The following is a 13,051-nucleotide window of genomic DNA, read 5'->3' on the forward strand; positions in this document are numbered from 1 at the left end:
CTGGTTTACACAGTAGTGAAGATAAAATAGAATTGTTTGTAAGAGAGGCATGGATAAACAGAGTTGCCAAGCCTATGAAGTAAGGGAGTTTCAACTTTCAGCAAACTTTTCCTTTTTCAAGACCTTTTATGACTCAAGGACAGATGCACATGTAGGAATTTGCAAAATGTAGGTATAGATAGTAACATATAACTTTATACAGTTTTTTTAATTCAGGAGACAATGTGCTGCTCCATAGTTAAAAATATTAATTTCTTTTTTTTTTTTAGGTAAATGTTTATTGTGTCTCTCCCAAGAATTGGAAACTTGAAAGTGCATTTTACATCCTCCTTATAAATGAATTCCCTAAGACTGCAGTTCTTGAAGCTGTGAGGCAGTTTTCATTAAAGGAGCCAGCTGCTTCTTTGTGTGGATTGGCTATATAAAGCTCTAGTTCTGAAGTTGGAGCCTCAGTTTTGACATTCTGTAGGCCCTTAGTAAAGAAGTTCCATTCAGACATTGGGGGGGGGGGTCTCTACCAAATCAAACAGCTGCTGGGGTCCTGCAGGGGAGCAGAAACCACAGGAAGGAATGAACAACTGGGACAAAGCTTTAAAAAAAAAAAGGAAGGGGGAGGAGGGAGATTCAAACATTCTCTCTCAAGGTGAATACAGTAAAAAAGAAACATCAGTGGGCAGTTTTACCTAAGTGTAAACTGGTTGCCACCTCCACTTCCCCAATGGCCATCTCCTAATGAATATATATATATATATTTTTTTTTTTTTTTTTGCTTTTCTATTGTTTCCTGATTTCTATTATCCTGGGACTACATACATAAAACAAAAATTAATATCTAGCAAATGAATGTCATCTCATCTCTGTTTTAATAACTGTGTGCTTCCTGCTCGATGTATAGGCGTGGTTATGGTGGGGTTTCTACCAATTCCTAGCATACAGAAATACATAAATGATATTTTACATGTAGTTTCAGTGTATTTACTAGATAAACGAGTTAATAAATGAGAGCTCAAGTTACAGTGCGTGGACTGATACCATAACTGCTACTCAAGTGCAGATTTGGAGGGGTTGGGTCAAGATGCCTGGGGCAGCTGAGACCCAGGCCTGGCTCACTATCTTGAAAGGTGTGAAAGTGTGCAAGATAACAAGGGTGTCTCTTTGGTGTAGCTTGCTGGGATACCCTGATTTGCTTCCCTCTCCACGCAGCACACCCCAGCAGGAGGCAGTCCGCACCACTTCTTCAGACCAGGCCAGCTCAGCTGCGGTCTCCAACCCCGGGCTTCCACCCGGTACCGATCAGTGGCCTGTTAGGAACCGGGCTGCGCATCACCACCTGAGCTCCGCCCACCACCCCCACTGGGTCAGTGGAAAAACTGTCTTCCACGAAACCGGTCCCTGGTGCCAAAAAGGTTAGGGACCACTGTAGCTCAGGATATCGACTGAGTAGAGGTTCCTCCAGACGCAAGAGAAGAAGCTGGGCTAGCTCTGGCGCTGGCGCCAAGACCTCTTCACAGGATGCCTCCAGCATGCCCTTGTGGAAGGGACACAGGGGACCTGGCAGTCAGCACCAGGGGCGGCGAGGCCCGCTCCAACCGCCTGCTCAGCCATTGTCCTCTAGTGATCTCAAGGAACTATGCTGAAGTGAGGGAGATATCAAGACACCTTGTCAGTTCAAAGCATTTTAGGGTTGTTTGAAATCCTCTCTCCACGTCAACGTAGCAGCCTCTGTATTTGAACAGCTGCTTTGAACAGTGAAAGGGAATGAGCTGAATCAAAACCTGGAGGTGTCTGCCCGAGACACCTTCAACTTGCTTTTATGCGGGCGGAGAATGGCAGGCAGACACGCGGACTCTGCCCTGACCCGGTCAGCACAAAGAAAGGCGCCCGCGACGGTGGGAGCGGGGAGGAACTGGTGCAGAAGACAAAACCTTCAAGAACCCAGGTTCCAGAAGCCCCAAGAAGAAGTCGCGCTGGGCAGACAGGGAAGCCCAGGCTGCTCGGGATTCTGCGTTCGCGCCAACCGGGCCCCGGCAACCGGCGGGGAGGCGGTGGTAGCTTGTGGGGAGGTGGTACTCAGCCACGGAGAGTGCTCAGCCCTGCCGCGGGCAACTGGTCCTGTTCTGGGGGTGGGGCTGGGGTGCAGAGGCTGAGGCACGGAGTGAGGTCTTGTTTTGTGTACTCCCAGGGATTTACTGGACATACTAAACTCGGTAGAACTACCCAGGCTCACCCTGTTGGAAAAGTTTTGGTCCCTTCACCCGCCAGCGAAATGATGAAGGGCTAAGGGGTGTAGTGGAGACCTGGGATATCAGCGCAAGAAGAATCTCGGAGCCTTAATCGCCAGAGAAGTCCCATCGCAGACAGGAAGTTTTGATGTACACGTGCAACCTGTTCATGTTCGCCTACACTAGCGCCCTATGCCGGAGGAGGGGGTGGGGGGTGGGATGCGGGGACGTGGGAGAGAATAAAGACACGAGGAGGAGGGACTTTTAAATTGACTCAGAGCCAAGCCGCTTCGGTTCCCTCAGAGATGCGTCTGGAAACTTCATTCTTCCCTTGAGTGTATCACCCTACGGGCTGCAGAAGGCCTTGTCCCTCCAGAAATGTGAAATTAGAGAAAAGCAGACACCTGCCCCAGAAAAGTGGGAGAAAGAACGAGCTGCTTAGCACCCGTTCGCCGAGGCCCCTCCCTGGGGCTGGATTCTTGTAACCTCGGGAGCTTTGAGCTCCTGGGTCGGGGAAAAGAAAGGCGCAGCAGGACACAAGAAGACTCGGCACACAAGCGGCCTGTGGGTTCCCCATGGCCGGGCGAGAGCCACACGCCCCGCGCGCGGGACGCAAGGCCCAAGCTGGAAGCAGGTAGTCCTGCCCGCCATGCAGCCCCTTCGCTCGCTGTTGAGATGCTGCGAGCACCAGCCACCGAGTCTGCGCGCTCGGAGGCTCGGACTTTTTAATTTTTTTCTTAACTGGGCAAAGTTACTGGATTCCTAACAGCCCCCAGGCGCGCGGCCAGAGTGGCTCCGCGCTTGCGCTGCGACCGAGCGCCACGCTGTGTGTGTCCTCGCCTCGCCGCGCGGGTGCGCGCGTGGGGGGTGCAGGTCCGTCCTGCTGGCGGCCTGTGGGCTCGCCCCTCCCCTAACCATTTCTGTCTCTCCCACACACACGCTCATAAACACAGGACACGTGGAAATTCTCAGCCAAAGCGCCTTGCCCAGGCGGGTGCTCAAAGTGGTGATTTATAAACAGCTCAGCCACTCCCCAAAGAGCACCGCTCCTTGTTAGTCATGATGAATTTTCTGGCCCGCTCCAGTCTGCTGTCTAGATTAAGATGCTCAGAGGTCCCAAAATGCTCCCTCTGAGCGTTGATTTGGCTTCCCTTCGCAAGCCCACGACCGCCAGCAGACCCAGCGATAGAGCCACAACCCACAGGGCCAGGGGTGAGAGGTGGGGACGTGATTCACGTTCCCTGAAGTGTTTTGCTTCCCAGCAGTAACTTTTGATTCGCTTTGCAGTACCCGCGCCGCACACACGGCCCTTTGTGGCTGTCATACTGCTGCAGCCTGGGTCCGCGACCTGGTTCTTGCTACCGGACTTGCGAGCTCCGAAACTGGCAGCGAGCACCTGCTCTCGGTAGAGCGGCACCGCGGGTGCACTGTCCCGCGTTCTTGCTCTGGAGTTCGCCGCTGAAGGCTGAGCAGGGAGCGTGGCCAGGGAGCGCCTGAGAGTTAGACTAACTCCACGCATTAGCTCCTGCAGAAGTTACTGATTAGTTAGGTTCCCCCGGCATCAGCCCATTTGCTTTCACATACCCTTCCTCCCACCCGAAGAGGCTAACGGAAAAGTTGCACCGACAAGCGGCAGGAGCTCGGGGAAACGCGCACGCAGAGCCCTCAGCGCGCCTTCCCTTCCCGCAGCGGCCCTTCACGACTTTGCAGCACTCGGAGGCCGCACACCCCTTGCCAGCACTCCCGCAGCCTCGTACAAGGCGAAGGTCTGCCCACGTAGGCTTCTAGTTTTCTAAAGACAAAACTGTGCGCGCGCCTGAGTGTGAATCTGACAGAGAGACTTTCAGAGTTTTGTTTTGTTTTCAGTTCAGACCGCTGCGCTGTCAGAGCAGGCAACTCCGAGCCTTGATGGAAGTCTCTCACCGGCCGCGGCGCCGGCTGAGCCTGTCTCTCTCGGGGTTCTTTCGCCGAGGGGCTGGGAGACAGTTGGGCCTGGAACCTAAAAGGAAGAGAGCCTGAGCTAGCCGCGGGGTAGAGCAGAAGAAAACCTTTATTCGCGGCAAAGATGTCCACACACCGCGGAGCAAGAGGCACTTGTGCATTGAAATTCTAACCGTGGGGTGAAAGGAGACTTGAGCAAGGGAACAAGTGTGGCTCCTGGCTCTCGGTTTAAGAGACGCTGGTGTGTGTGTGTGTGTGTGTGTGTGTCCCTAGGTGAATAAAAATCGGACTCCTGCTGGCTCGGTGAGATCCAGCCTTTCTCTTCCTCCCTCCTTCTCCTCCCGCCCCACCACAAAGCTCTATTGGGAAGAGAAAGTAGACCCCCCTTCCCATCCAAGTCTTCCAAGTGGCTGTGGTCGATAAGAGCGCCAGGACCGCCCCCCTGCCCGGCTTCTCAGCCTGGGAGACAGATGGGGGGCGGGGCCCATCCGAGAGGGGGCGGAGGAGGCCCTGGGTGAGGAAGACAGGGGGGGTGAGAAGTGAGAGAATCTGAATCGGGAGACCAGGAGGAGGGCGAGGAGGACTCTGAGGCCCGGGGAGAGGGAAGGGGCAGCTCTGCGCCAATCAGTGGCGCCGGCCTGGGAGGTTGCTAGCGGTATCCACGTAAATCAAAGGGCGCGGAGCCAATGGGAGGGGGCGGAGGGGGCGGAGGGGGCGGGGCCCAGGCGCGTGCCGCTGCGAGCCGGCGCTGCCAAGAGAGCGGGAGAGAGCTGGAGAGAGCAGGGAGAGGGGGGAGCGCCGAGCGAGTCAGAGAGTGAGAGAGAGCGAGAAGGAGGGAGAGGAGGAGAAAGAGAGCGAGGGCGGGCGGGAGGCGGCGGCAGCAGCAGCAGCAGTAATAGCAGGAGCAGCAACAGAAGGCGTCGGAGCGGGCGTCGGAGCTGCCCGCTGGGGGAGAGAGGGAGGAGAGAGAAAGAGCGAGAGAGGAGAGGGAGCCCGAGGCGAAAAAGTAACTGTCAAATGCGCGGCTCCTTTAACCGGAGCGCTCAGTCCGGCTCCGAGAGTCATGGCGACCGCAGCGTCTAACCACTACAGCCTGCTCACCTCCAGCGCCTCCATCGTGCACGCCGAGCCGCCCGGCGGCATGCAGCAGGGCGCGGGGGGCTACCGCGAAGCGCAGAGCCTGGTGCAGAGCGACTACGGCGCGCTGCAGAGCAACGGGCACCCGCTCAGCCACGCTCACCAGTGGATCACCGCGCTGTCCCACGGCGGCGGCGGCGGGGGAGGCGGTGGTGGCGGCGGGGGCGGCGGCGGGGGCGGGGGAGGCGGCGACGGCTCCCCGTGGTCCACCAGCCCCTTGGGCCAGCCGGACATCAAGCCCTCGGTGGTGGTGCAGCAGGGCGGCCGCGGCGACGAGCTGCACGGGCCAGGCGCCCTGCAGCAGCAGCACCAGCAGCAGCAGCAGCAACAGCAACAGCAGCAGCAGCAACAGCAGCAGCAGCAGCAGCAGCAGCGGCCGCCGCATCTGGTGCACCACGCCGCTAACCACCACCCGGGGCCCGGGGCATGGCGGAGCGCCGCGGCTGCAGCGCACCTCCCACCCTCCATGGGAGCGTCGAACGGCGGCTTGCTCTACTCGCAGCCCAGCTTCACCGTGAACGGCATGCTGGGCGCCGGCGGGCAGCCGGCCGGGCTGCACCACCACGGCCTACGGGACGCGCACGACGAGCCGCACCATGCAGACCACCACCCGCATCCGCACTCGCACCCGCACCAGCAGCCGCCGCCGCCGCCGCCCCCGCAGGGCCCGCCTGGCCACCCAGGTGCGCACCACGACCCACACTCGGACGAGGACACGCCGACCTCAGACGACCTGGAGCAGTTCGCCAAGCAGTTCAAGCAGCGGCGGATCAAACTGGGATTTACCCAAGCAGACGTGGGGCTGGCGCTGGGCACCCTGTACGGCAACGTGTTCTCGCAGACCACCATCTGCAGGTTTGAGGCCCTGCAGCTGAGCTTCAAGAACATGTGCAAGCTGAAGCCTTTGTTGAACAAGTGGTTGGAGGAGGCGGACTCGTCCTCGGGCAGCCCCACGAGCATAGACAAGATCGCAGCGCAGGGGCGCAAGCGGAAAAAGCGGACCTCCATCGAGGTGAGCGTCAAGGGGGCTCTGGAGAGCCATTTCCTCAAATGCCCCAAGCCCTCGGCCCAGGAGATCACCTCCCTCGCGGACAGCTTACAGCTGGAGAAGGAGGTGGTGAGAGTTTGGTTTTGTAACAGGAGACAGAAAGAGAAAAGGATGACCCCTCCCGGAGGGACTCTGCCGGGCGCCGAGGATGTGTACGGGGGGAGTAGGGACACGCCACCACACCACGGGGTGCAGACGCCCGTCCAGTGAACTCGAGCGGGGGGAGGGGCAGAGCGCGGGGCTCCCCCTCCCCTTCGGTCCATGGCCCTTTCCCGGCCCCCTTGTTCCCCCTCTAACTTCTGATTGTTCTTTTATTTTTAATTATTATTTCCCCGTCCCTTGAAAAAAAAAAAAAGGAAAAAGGAAAGCAACTAAGACACTGGACTATCCTTTAAATGGTAGCAGGTGTAATGATGTGTTTTGACATTTGCAGGCGAATACCCAGGCAATGGAGTGGAGTGTCTCCTAGAGAGAGTGAGGAAAGAGTGTGTGATAGACAGAAAGAAAGCGAGAGCGAGAGCGGAGCGAGAGAGATGGCAAGCACTGAGATAAATACCTGGCAGAACTAAATAAATTACCAAAAAGAAAAATAATCCACCAAACCGTGATAAACACAAAACGCAGCTTCCTGATGCTTGGAGTTGGCACATGCTGCTGTGTTTATTTGATGTGGATCCCCATCAGGAAAGAGGAAAAAATACACACGTTATTTCATATAGGCAAAATTTAACCACATAAATTTGCACTGCAAGAAAATTGAAGTTTACATGAACAAATTTATGAACATATTTTCTCTTTCTTCCCACCGTTAATTTTGGAATTGCCGTTTTTGGTTTTGTTTTGCTTTATTCAGTGAAGAGAGTTGAAGCCAGCTCTTGGCGGCTCTCCATTTCCAATGTTCTTGTGCTCCTTGTTCTGTTTGTGAACTTTGGTTACCTTCAGATCCCCCTTAAATTGGTGTAACACTTACTTGTTCCTCTTACCAAAGCAAAACCATTGGTTTCATACAAAATAAATAATTCTCTGCATTCAGGAAATGTGCATGGTCTACCCGCTTTATCCAAGGCAAGAATCCAGTTTGAAATATAAAAATAAGAGTCAAACACTGGTTTTTGTTACAAACCGCAAAGTAAACTTCATTTTCAGGCAGTGTTTCTGGGGGAGGTTAAGGAGGGGAGAAAAAGAAAAATCGATAATGAGTGACTGATTGCTTCATTTTTTCAGGCGGGTCCATTGTGAAAGAGCTCAGAGGAAATGTGGAGGTTAAATATATTTCCAGAGTTGTCCAACAGAAAGAAAGTGGCACTTTGAAGAGAACTAGGGAAATATACATCCTCAAATATCCCTATATAGTTCTCTGCCTTCAGTTTTAATAACTTAATTATGAAGAATTATTTGTCCTGACAGTGGTTAAACTTTATTCCTCTAACAGCTTTTTATTAAACATTAAAAAAAAAACCCAGGATCTTAATGGTGTGTGCATAGACTTGTGTTTCTTAGCACATAAATACCCACATGCATACATAGACTATCTCCACTCAGTAGACAGGTTTTGTCTTCGCTAGCTCATTTGTTTATCAAGTCATACCTAAGGTCCCCCACCCTCCTTTCTCATAATATATTACAGAAAATACCAGTTTAACTTGGACAGCTTATTTCCCCCTCTTTCACTGCAGAAGGCAAAAGAAGTGAAAAAAGAATGCCATTTTCAATCCTTCCTTTCTCCCCTTTGTTAATAGTTTTAAGTGCATTTTTGACCTTCTCTTGATGGAAAACAGTTAACTCCAAACACAAAAGACTCTACTGGGAAGTGTAGGTGAAAAACCTTGTAACTGTATGAAAAATAAATACCATTAAACTGTGATCAGTTAAAAAAAATTTTAAAAAATCAGCACAAAAGGGCGCTAAAAGGGAAAACACTTTTTATTAATCATCAAAGTTTGTGGCTTTTTTTCTGGTTAGGTATTAGATAAATTTTTTGTTTTAAAAAATTAAATTCTCACTACCATAAAATTATGGTTCAGCATCAGATTAGCATTGCACTCAGTAGTTTTTAAGGTTTTAGGAAATATGCTTTATATTGTCTTTTCAAACACCTGTGATTGTTTCATTTTCAATGTTTTTGAAAGATAAATGGTGACTTATAATGGGCATATTTATTTGCCTGTATTTCATTTCCCCCAATGAATGTCACAAGGAGATGGGCACGGAGCTGCTTCGGGGTGCATCACACTGCCTGTTCCTGAGGTATGGGGACTGGCCTTTCGTGAAGCAATCCTGAGCAGGGCAAATAGCCAATGGTAAAGGGAGGAAATGAATTTTCAGATACTTATTACCAAGTAGGTAAGGTCAGAAGCTGGAGTTCAGAGGATGTGTCTATAGCTCCTCTGACTCTTATAGGTTTACTAAGATGAAAGTTACCACTGAACCTTACCACTATGTATATATGTTTAATATCTGTCTTTTGAAATGCAGAAATAGTTTAAATGTTTCTTTGTCTATTTTTCTTTTTTTAATGCTACCCAGGGAAATATTTTCATATCATTTTTAAGTGGCCTGCCTCAATGTATATTTATTTCTTTTGAAGCAAAAAGGTTCTGGAAACTGTTTTTCTGTAGCTTTAAATGAGTAGGTGAGCAAAATCTATATGGGATGTAATTTTTTTGTTCAGTCTCTTTAAAAATACTTTGTTTTGGTACATTTGGTTGTGCTTGTGGGGAAAATAAAAACGCAGAGATCCTTATATATTTATGTTAAAGTAATATTTTATTATCTACATAAAACAGAAATGCACAATACCTTCATAGTTTGTTCTAATTATTGAAATATCTTTATTTTATTTTTAAAGATAGTGCCAAGTTTTAAGGGGGGAAAATTCTAGACCTTAAACAGACTGAGTTGAGTTGTGTGTAAAACACTTCCCTTTCTTTATACTTCATAAAGTTTTGGAATAAATTTTATGCATATACCGCCAGGTTTCATGTTTATAACTTTCAGAGGCTTTTAAAAAAAAATGTAGACTGCTGTTCTGATTCACTTTTCTTTGCAAAAACTATCAGTCCCAAATCTTTCAGTAACTATGCCTATAGCATTAAATTGAAATGGTCATTGGGTTTGAGTTTCAATTTGTTTGCCATTTCATATCCAACAAAGAGACGTTTATCCCTTTTAAATATATGCAGATATCCCTACATCTTCTTTCCAGGTTAGCTGTACCTTTGCCAATCATGCTGTTTTGGAGAACATCAGTGAAACTAGTTAGACTTTAGTCTCTACCCACATGTCCTCACGTAATTTGGGATCTTCAGAAAAACAAGGCTTAGCAGATTATTATTAATAATTAAAAAATATTCTTCAACAAAGAATAACCCTGACAATATACTATATGTGTGTTTACCAAATGATTAGAGATAGAGTCTATATATTATTCCTGTTAGGTTTACAGAAAAAGATGGATTTTGCAATGGTTTATACAATAGTGTCTATTTCTCATCAGGCAAAGAAACAATCTCTAAAACAAGAAAAGAAAAAAAAATGGAATGTCTAGGACACTCAAGCCGTGATACTAATAACAGATTGTTTTAGACAATCTCAGATGGAACACTACACTTATCAAAATCCATTTAAAGGATAATGAGAATTTCAAGCAGTGTTGAGTTAGTTTACAAGTTTTCTGCTGTATTTAAAGTCCTCCTTGGAACACTGGTTTAAGTATAAATGTCCATTTTGAAGGGTAGTTTCTGGGCTTATTACATCTGATCATCTTTTCTAACTCCTAGTCAATATTACACAGGTCCCAAACAGATTCAGCCAAATGATCTTATCAATAGTCTGAACGAGAAGTGACAGAAAGAAGAAGTGTTTTGTGACCGCAGACATGCTGATGGGTAAAATGTTTAAGCTGCGTATAGATTTGAGTTCTGGGTCAATATCCTCCTCCACTGTAGGCAGAAAACAAGCGGCAGATGCCCTCTGCAGGGCATTTTAGTGGACCTTGAAAAGGCATTTTTGTTCTTAGCCACAGAGGCTACTGACTGGAGACCATCACATGTTAAAAGGGCACACTATAGTTTTTACCCAAGCTTGCTGTTCAGGTCCTAAGACTACTCGGGTAGTTTCCACACAGGTTTGGGGAATATATTACACAATAAGGTGAAAAACTCCATCACTCCCACTAGGAGAAATTTGTGGGACAGTAGTCCCTGAGATGTTGGTTAGCCACAACGACAAACCCTTTCTCTAAAGACAATAATGCAGAATACAGCCATCCTGAAAGAGCTCCTGTGTTTCCTCAAAATATGTCACTTTTTAAATTTATGGTATAAAGATGGGGGAGAAATGATCATGTGAGAAAGAGTTATGTGAAGGTCAGAAGGAGGGAATGGCCATGAATAATATTATGCTTGGCACTTCTAAACAGTCTCGGTTCCCACGAAGTAACTGCCTTTATATTTCAGATGGCAGCAACAAAAGCACTCTTCTCTTCCCTTTCCCCTCCTGCTCCCACCAGTGGAGGCCATGCACTGGTTGGCAAAATTGTCTGGTGAAATGGCTTTGATAAAGGCACTCATCTATCTTCTTATTTCTCCAGAAGGAACTAATAAAGAGATGCAACAGCAACAATGGTGGGAAAATGGCATTGGGGTGCATTGATACCTGCACATGTATGTCTACACGCTGTATTCATTTGCCTTTCACTTGCTTTACCATGAAAGCAGCTTGGGTAGTGCTGGGAAGTGAGGTGAGATTATCTTTTTATCACTGGTCCCTGATTTGTCTTTGTTGATTTTTCAATCAGTTCATAGAACTCTGTTTTTTTGTAGAATTGAATTTCTACACAAGTTAAAGAATGGAGTAAAGAACAGTGCTTGTACAGAAAAAGAAAGATAGATGGTGACGTGAGGGTCAAGGGTAAAAGTGATTCTTTGGGTCTGCTTTTATATTTCAATGAGTAAGGCAAAGGGACAATGTTTATCAGCACCAAGCTCTAACCAACTGAGCTAACCGGCCAAGCTTGTGTTTATTTAAAATGAAAGAAAAAGATGCATCTTGAAATACTATGAAGCTTGACAATATGACTAAATGGGATGTACAGCGAAGTTTTATATAAACATTTTCCCTATTTGGGAAAGTTTAATTTGTAATGATGCATAGTCTCTTAACAGGGGGGAGATGGTGGCAGGAGAGAACCAGGGCTTCTGATACCTATTCCCACCACTTGATTCAGGATAAGAAACAATGCAAAAGTGGCAGGGGCCTGCAACCCAGCTACCAATCATAGAATTAACACTGGCCCACGTTTTCAGAATGTGGCCCAGTGTTATTTTAATGACTCCTTATCTGGAGGTGGATGTGGGGGTGCCAGAACATGGCTTTTTAGTTTTCTTCAAGGCTTTGCTTGGTTACAGAGATAAAGAAACAATCAAAATATTTCCACATTTCTCTGGTATTTGGTGGAAAGTTAGGAAATTTGTTCTCTCCTTTAAAAGAAAAAAAGTTAATTAACTTCATCTTGTAGTACCTTTCCTTTACCTTAATAACACCTCTGCTTGACTTAGCTATTAGAGGTTTTGGAAACAATACCATATTTCATCAAAACAACCCATTGGCCTCTCTTATTGTTCCTAGAATTCTGATTGTTGGCAACATTAAGTTGTATTACTTTTTTTAAAAAATGTCTGAAATGTTATTTAATACACCAGTAAAAGTGCATCTATATCTTAAAGTTTATTCCTTCCACGTCTTTCTGAGTTTTTATAGCTCTTTGTCTGGGATTTGGGGAGGGGGGGACTTCCATATGCGGTTTGTGCGTGAAGAGCCTGGGCTCTGGAGAGGTCTGTAGTTGGCGGCCAACAGCTCTCTGCTCTCAGAATGGGGAGCTGTCATCTAGAAAAAAGAAGGAAATAAATGCCCCCACAAAGACGTAGTTGTCACCGATTTTAGAAAGACAGGGGACCATTAGGACCCAATCTGAGCGATATGGAGAGGATTTTGATTGTTATGAATTGTATACGATTAACTCTCGGTGTGCCGAACAACGGCAATAGGAAACCTTGCGATGGAGTAAATTTGAATCTGCGTCCTTTTATTATTGGGGTCATATATTTTTCCTTCCACCAGTGTTTCCTCTGGATTTGTTGTTTAAAAAGAAAAAAAAAAAGCCACACATCAAAAAATGTAGCCACAGAGTTTGGCAGTAGAGTGGGAAAAAGAAAGTTTCTTGTGGGTTTGTAACACAAATTAGCCATTGTAAATCACTGGGCTTCAAGGTTCGGATAAGCCCATGTGAGAAGTGTTGGGAGCTCTTTCCCTCCTCCTGTTAAGAAATCTCATTCCGTCAAAGGAATTTTTATGTGACCTTTTATGTTCCACAGCACATGATTCTGGAGAGAATTATTTGACATTAATAACTTTTTGTTGATGTTGTTTCCCTAACAAATATTCTTTCAAAGTTGGTGCAATGCCTGGACAAGGAGGGCGAGGGTACTGCTGGCCCGCACCTGCTCGGCGCTCAGTCGGAAAAGAGGTGCCCAGGCCTCGCCGCACCCCCCACCTCCGGGATCCCTGGCCGCTAACAGTAAGGCCCAGACGGCCCGGCTCGCCGCCCCAGGGAGGGGAGAGAAGTGAGAGGAGCTGGACATTCCCTGTCCTCCCAGGCCCTGCCTTCGCTCCCGGGCGCTGCCAACAGCTCCGGGGTGCCTGC

At 48.2% G+C, this 13,051-nt stretch overlaps 1 protein-coding gene across 1 annotated transcript; it reads left to right on the top strand.

The window, feature by feature from the left end:
* Positions 1-4,927: 4,927 nt before the first annotated feature.
* On the top strand, positions 4,928-9,808 carry POU3F2 (POU class 3 homeobox 2). Its single transcript, XM_069488545.1, has one exon. The coding sequence runs from the start codon at positions 5,227-5,229 to the stop codon at positions 6,556-6,558; it is 1,332 nt and encodes a 443-aa protein (XP_069344646.1). The 5' UTR covers positions 4,928-5,226; the 3' UTR covers positions 6,559-9,808.
* The last annotated feature ends 3,243 nt before the right edge of the window (positions 9,809-13,051 follow it).

This window comes from Eulemur rufifrons, chromosome 15, assembly GCF_041146395.1.
Source record: "Eulemur rufifrons isolate Redbay chromosome 15, OSU_ERuf_1, whole genome shotgun sequence".
Taxonomy (NCBI): Eukaryota; Metazoa; Chordata; class Mammalia; order Primates; family Lemuridae; genus Eulemur; species Eulemur rufifrons.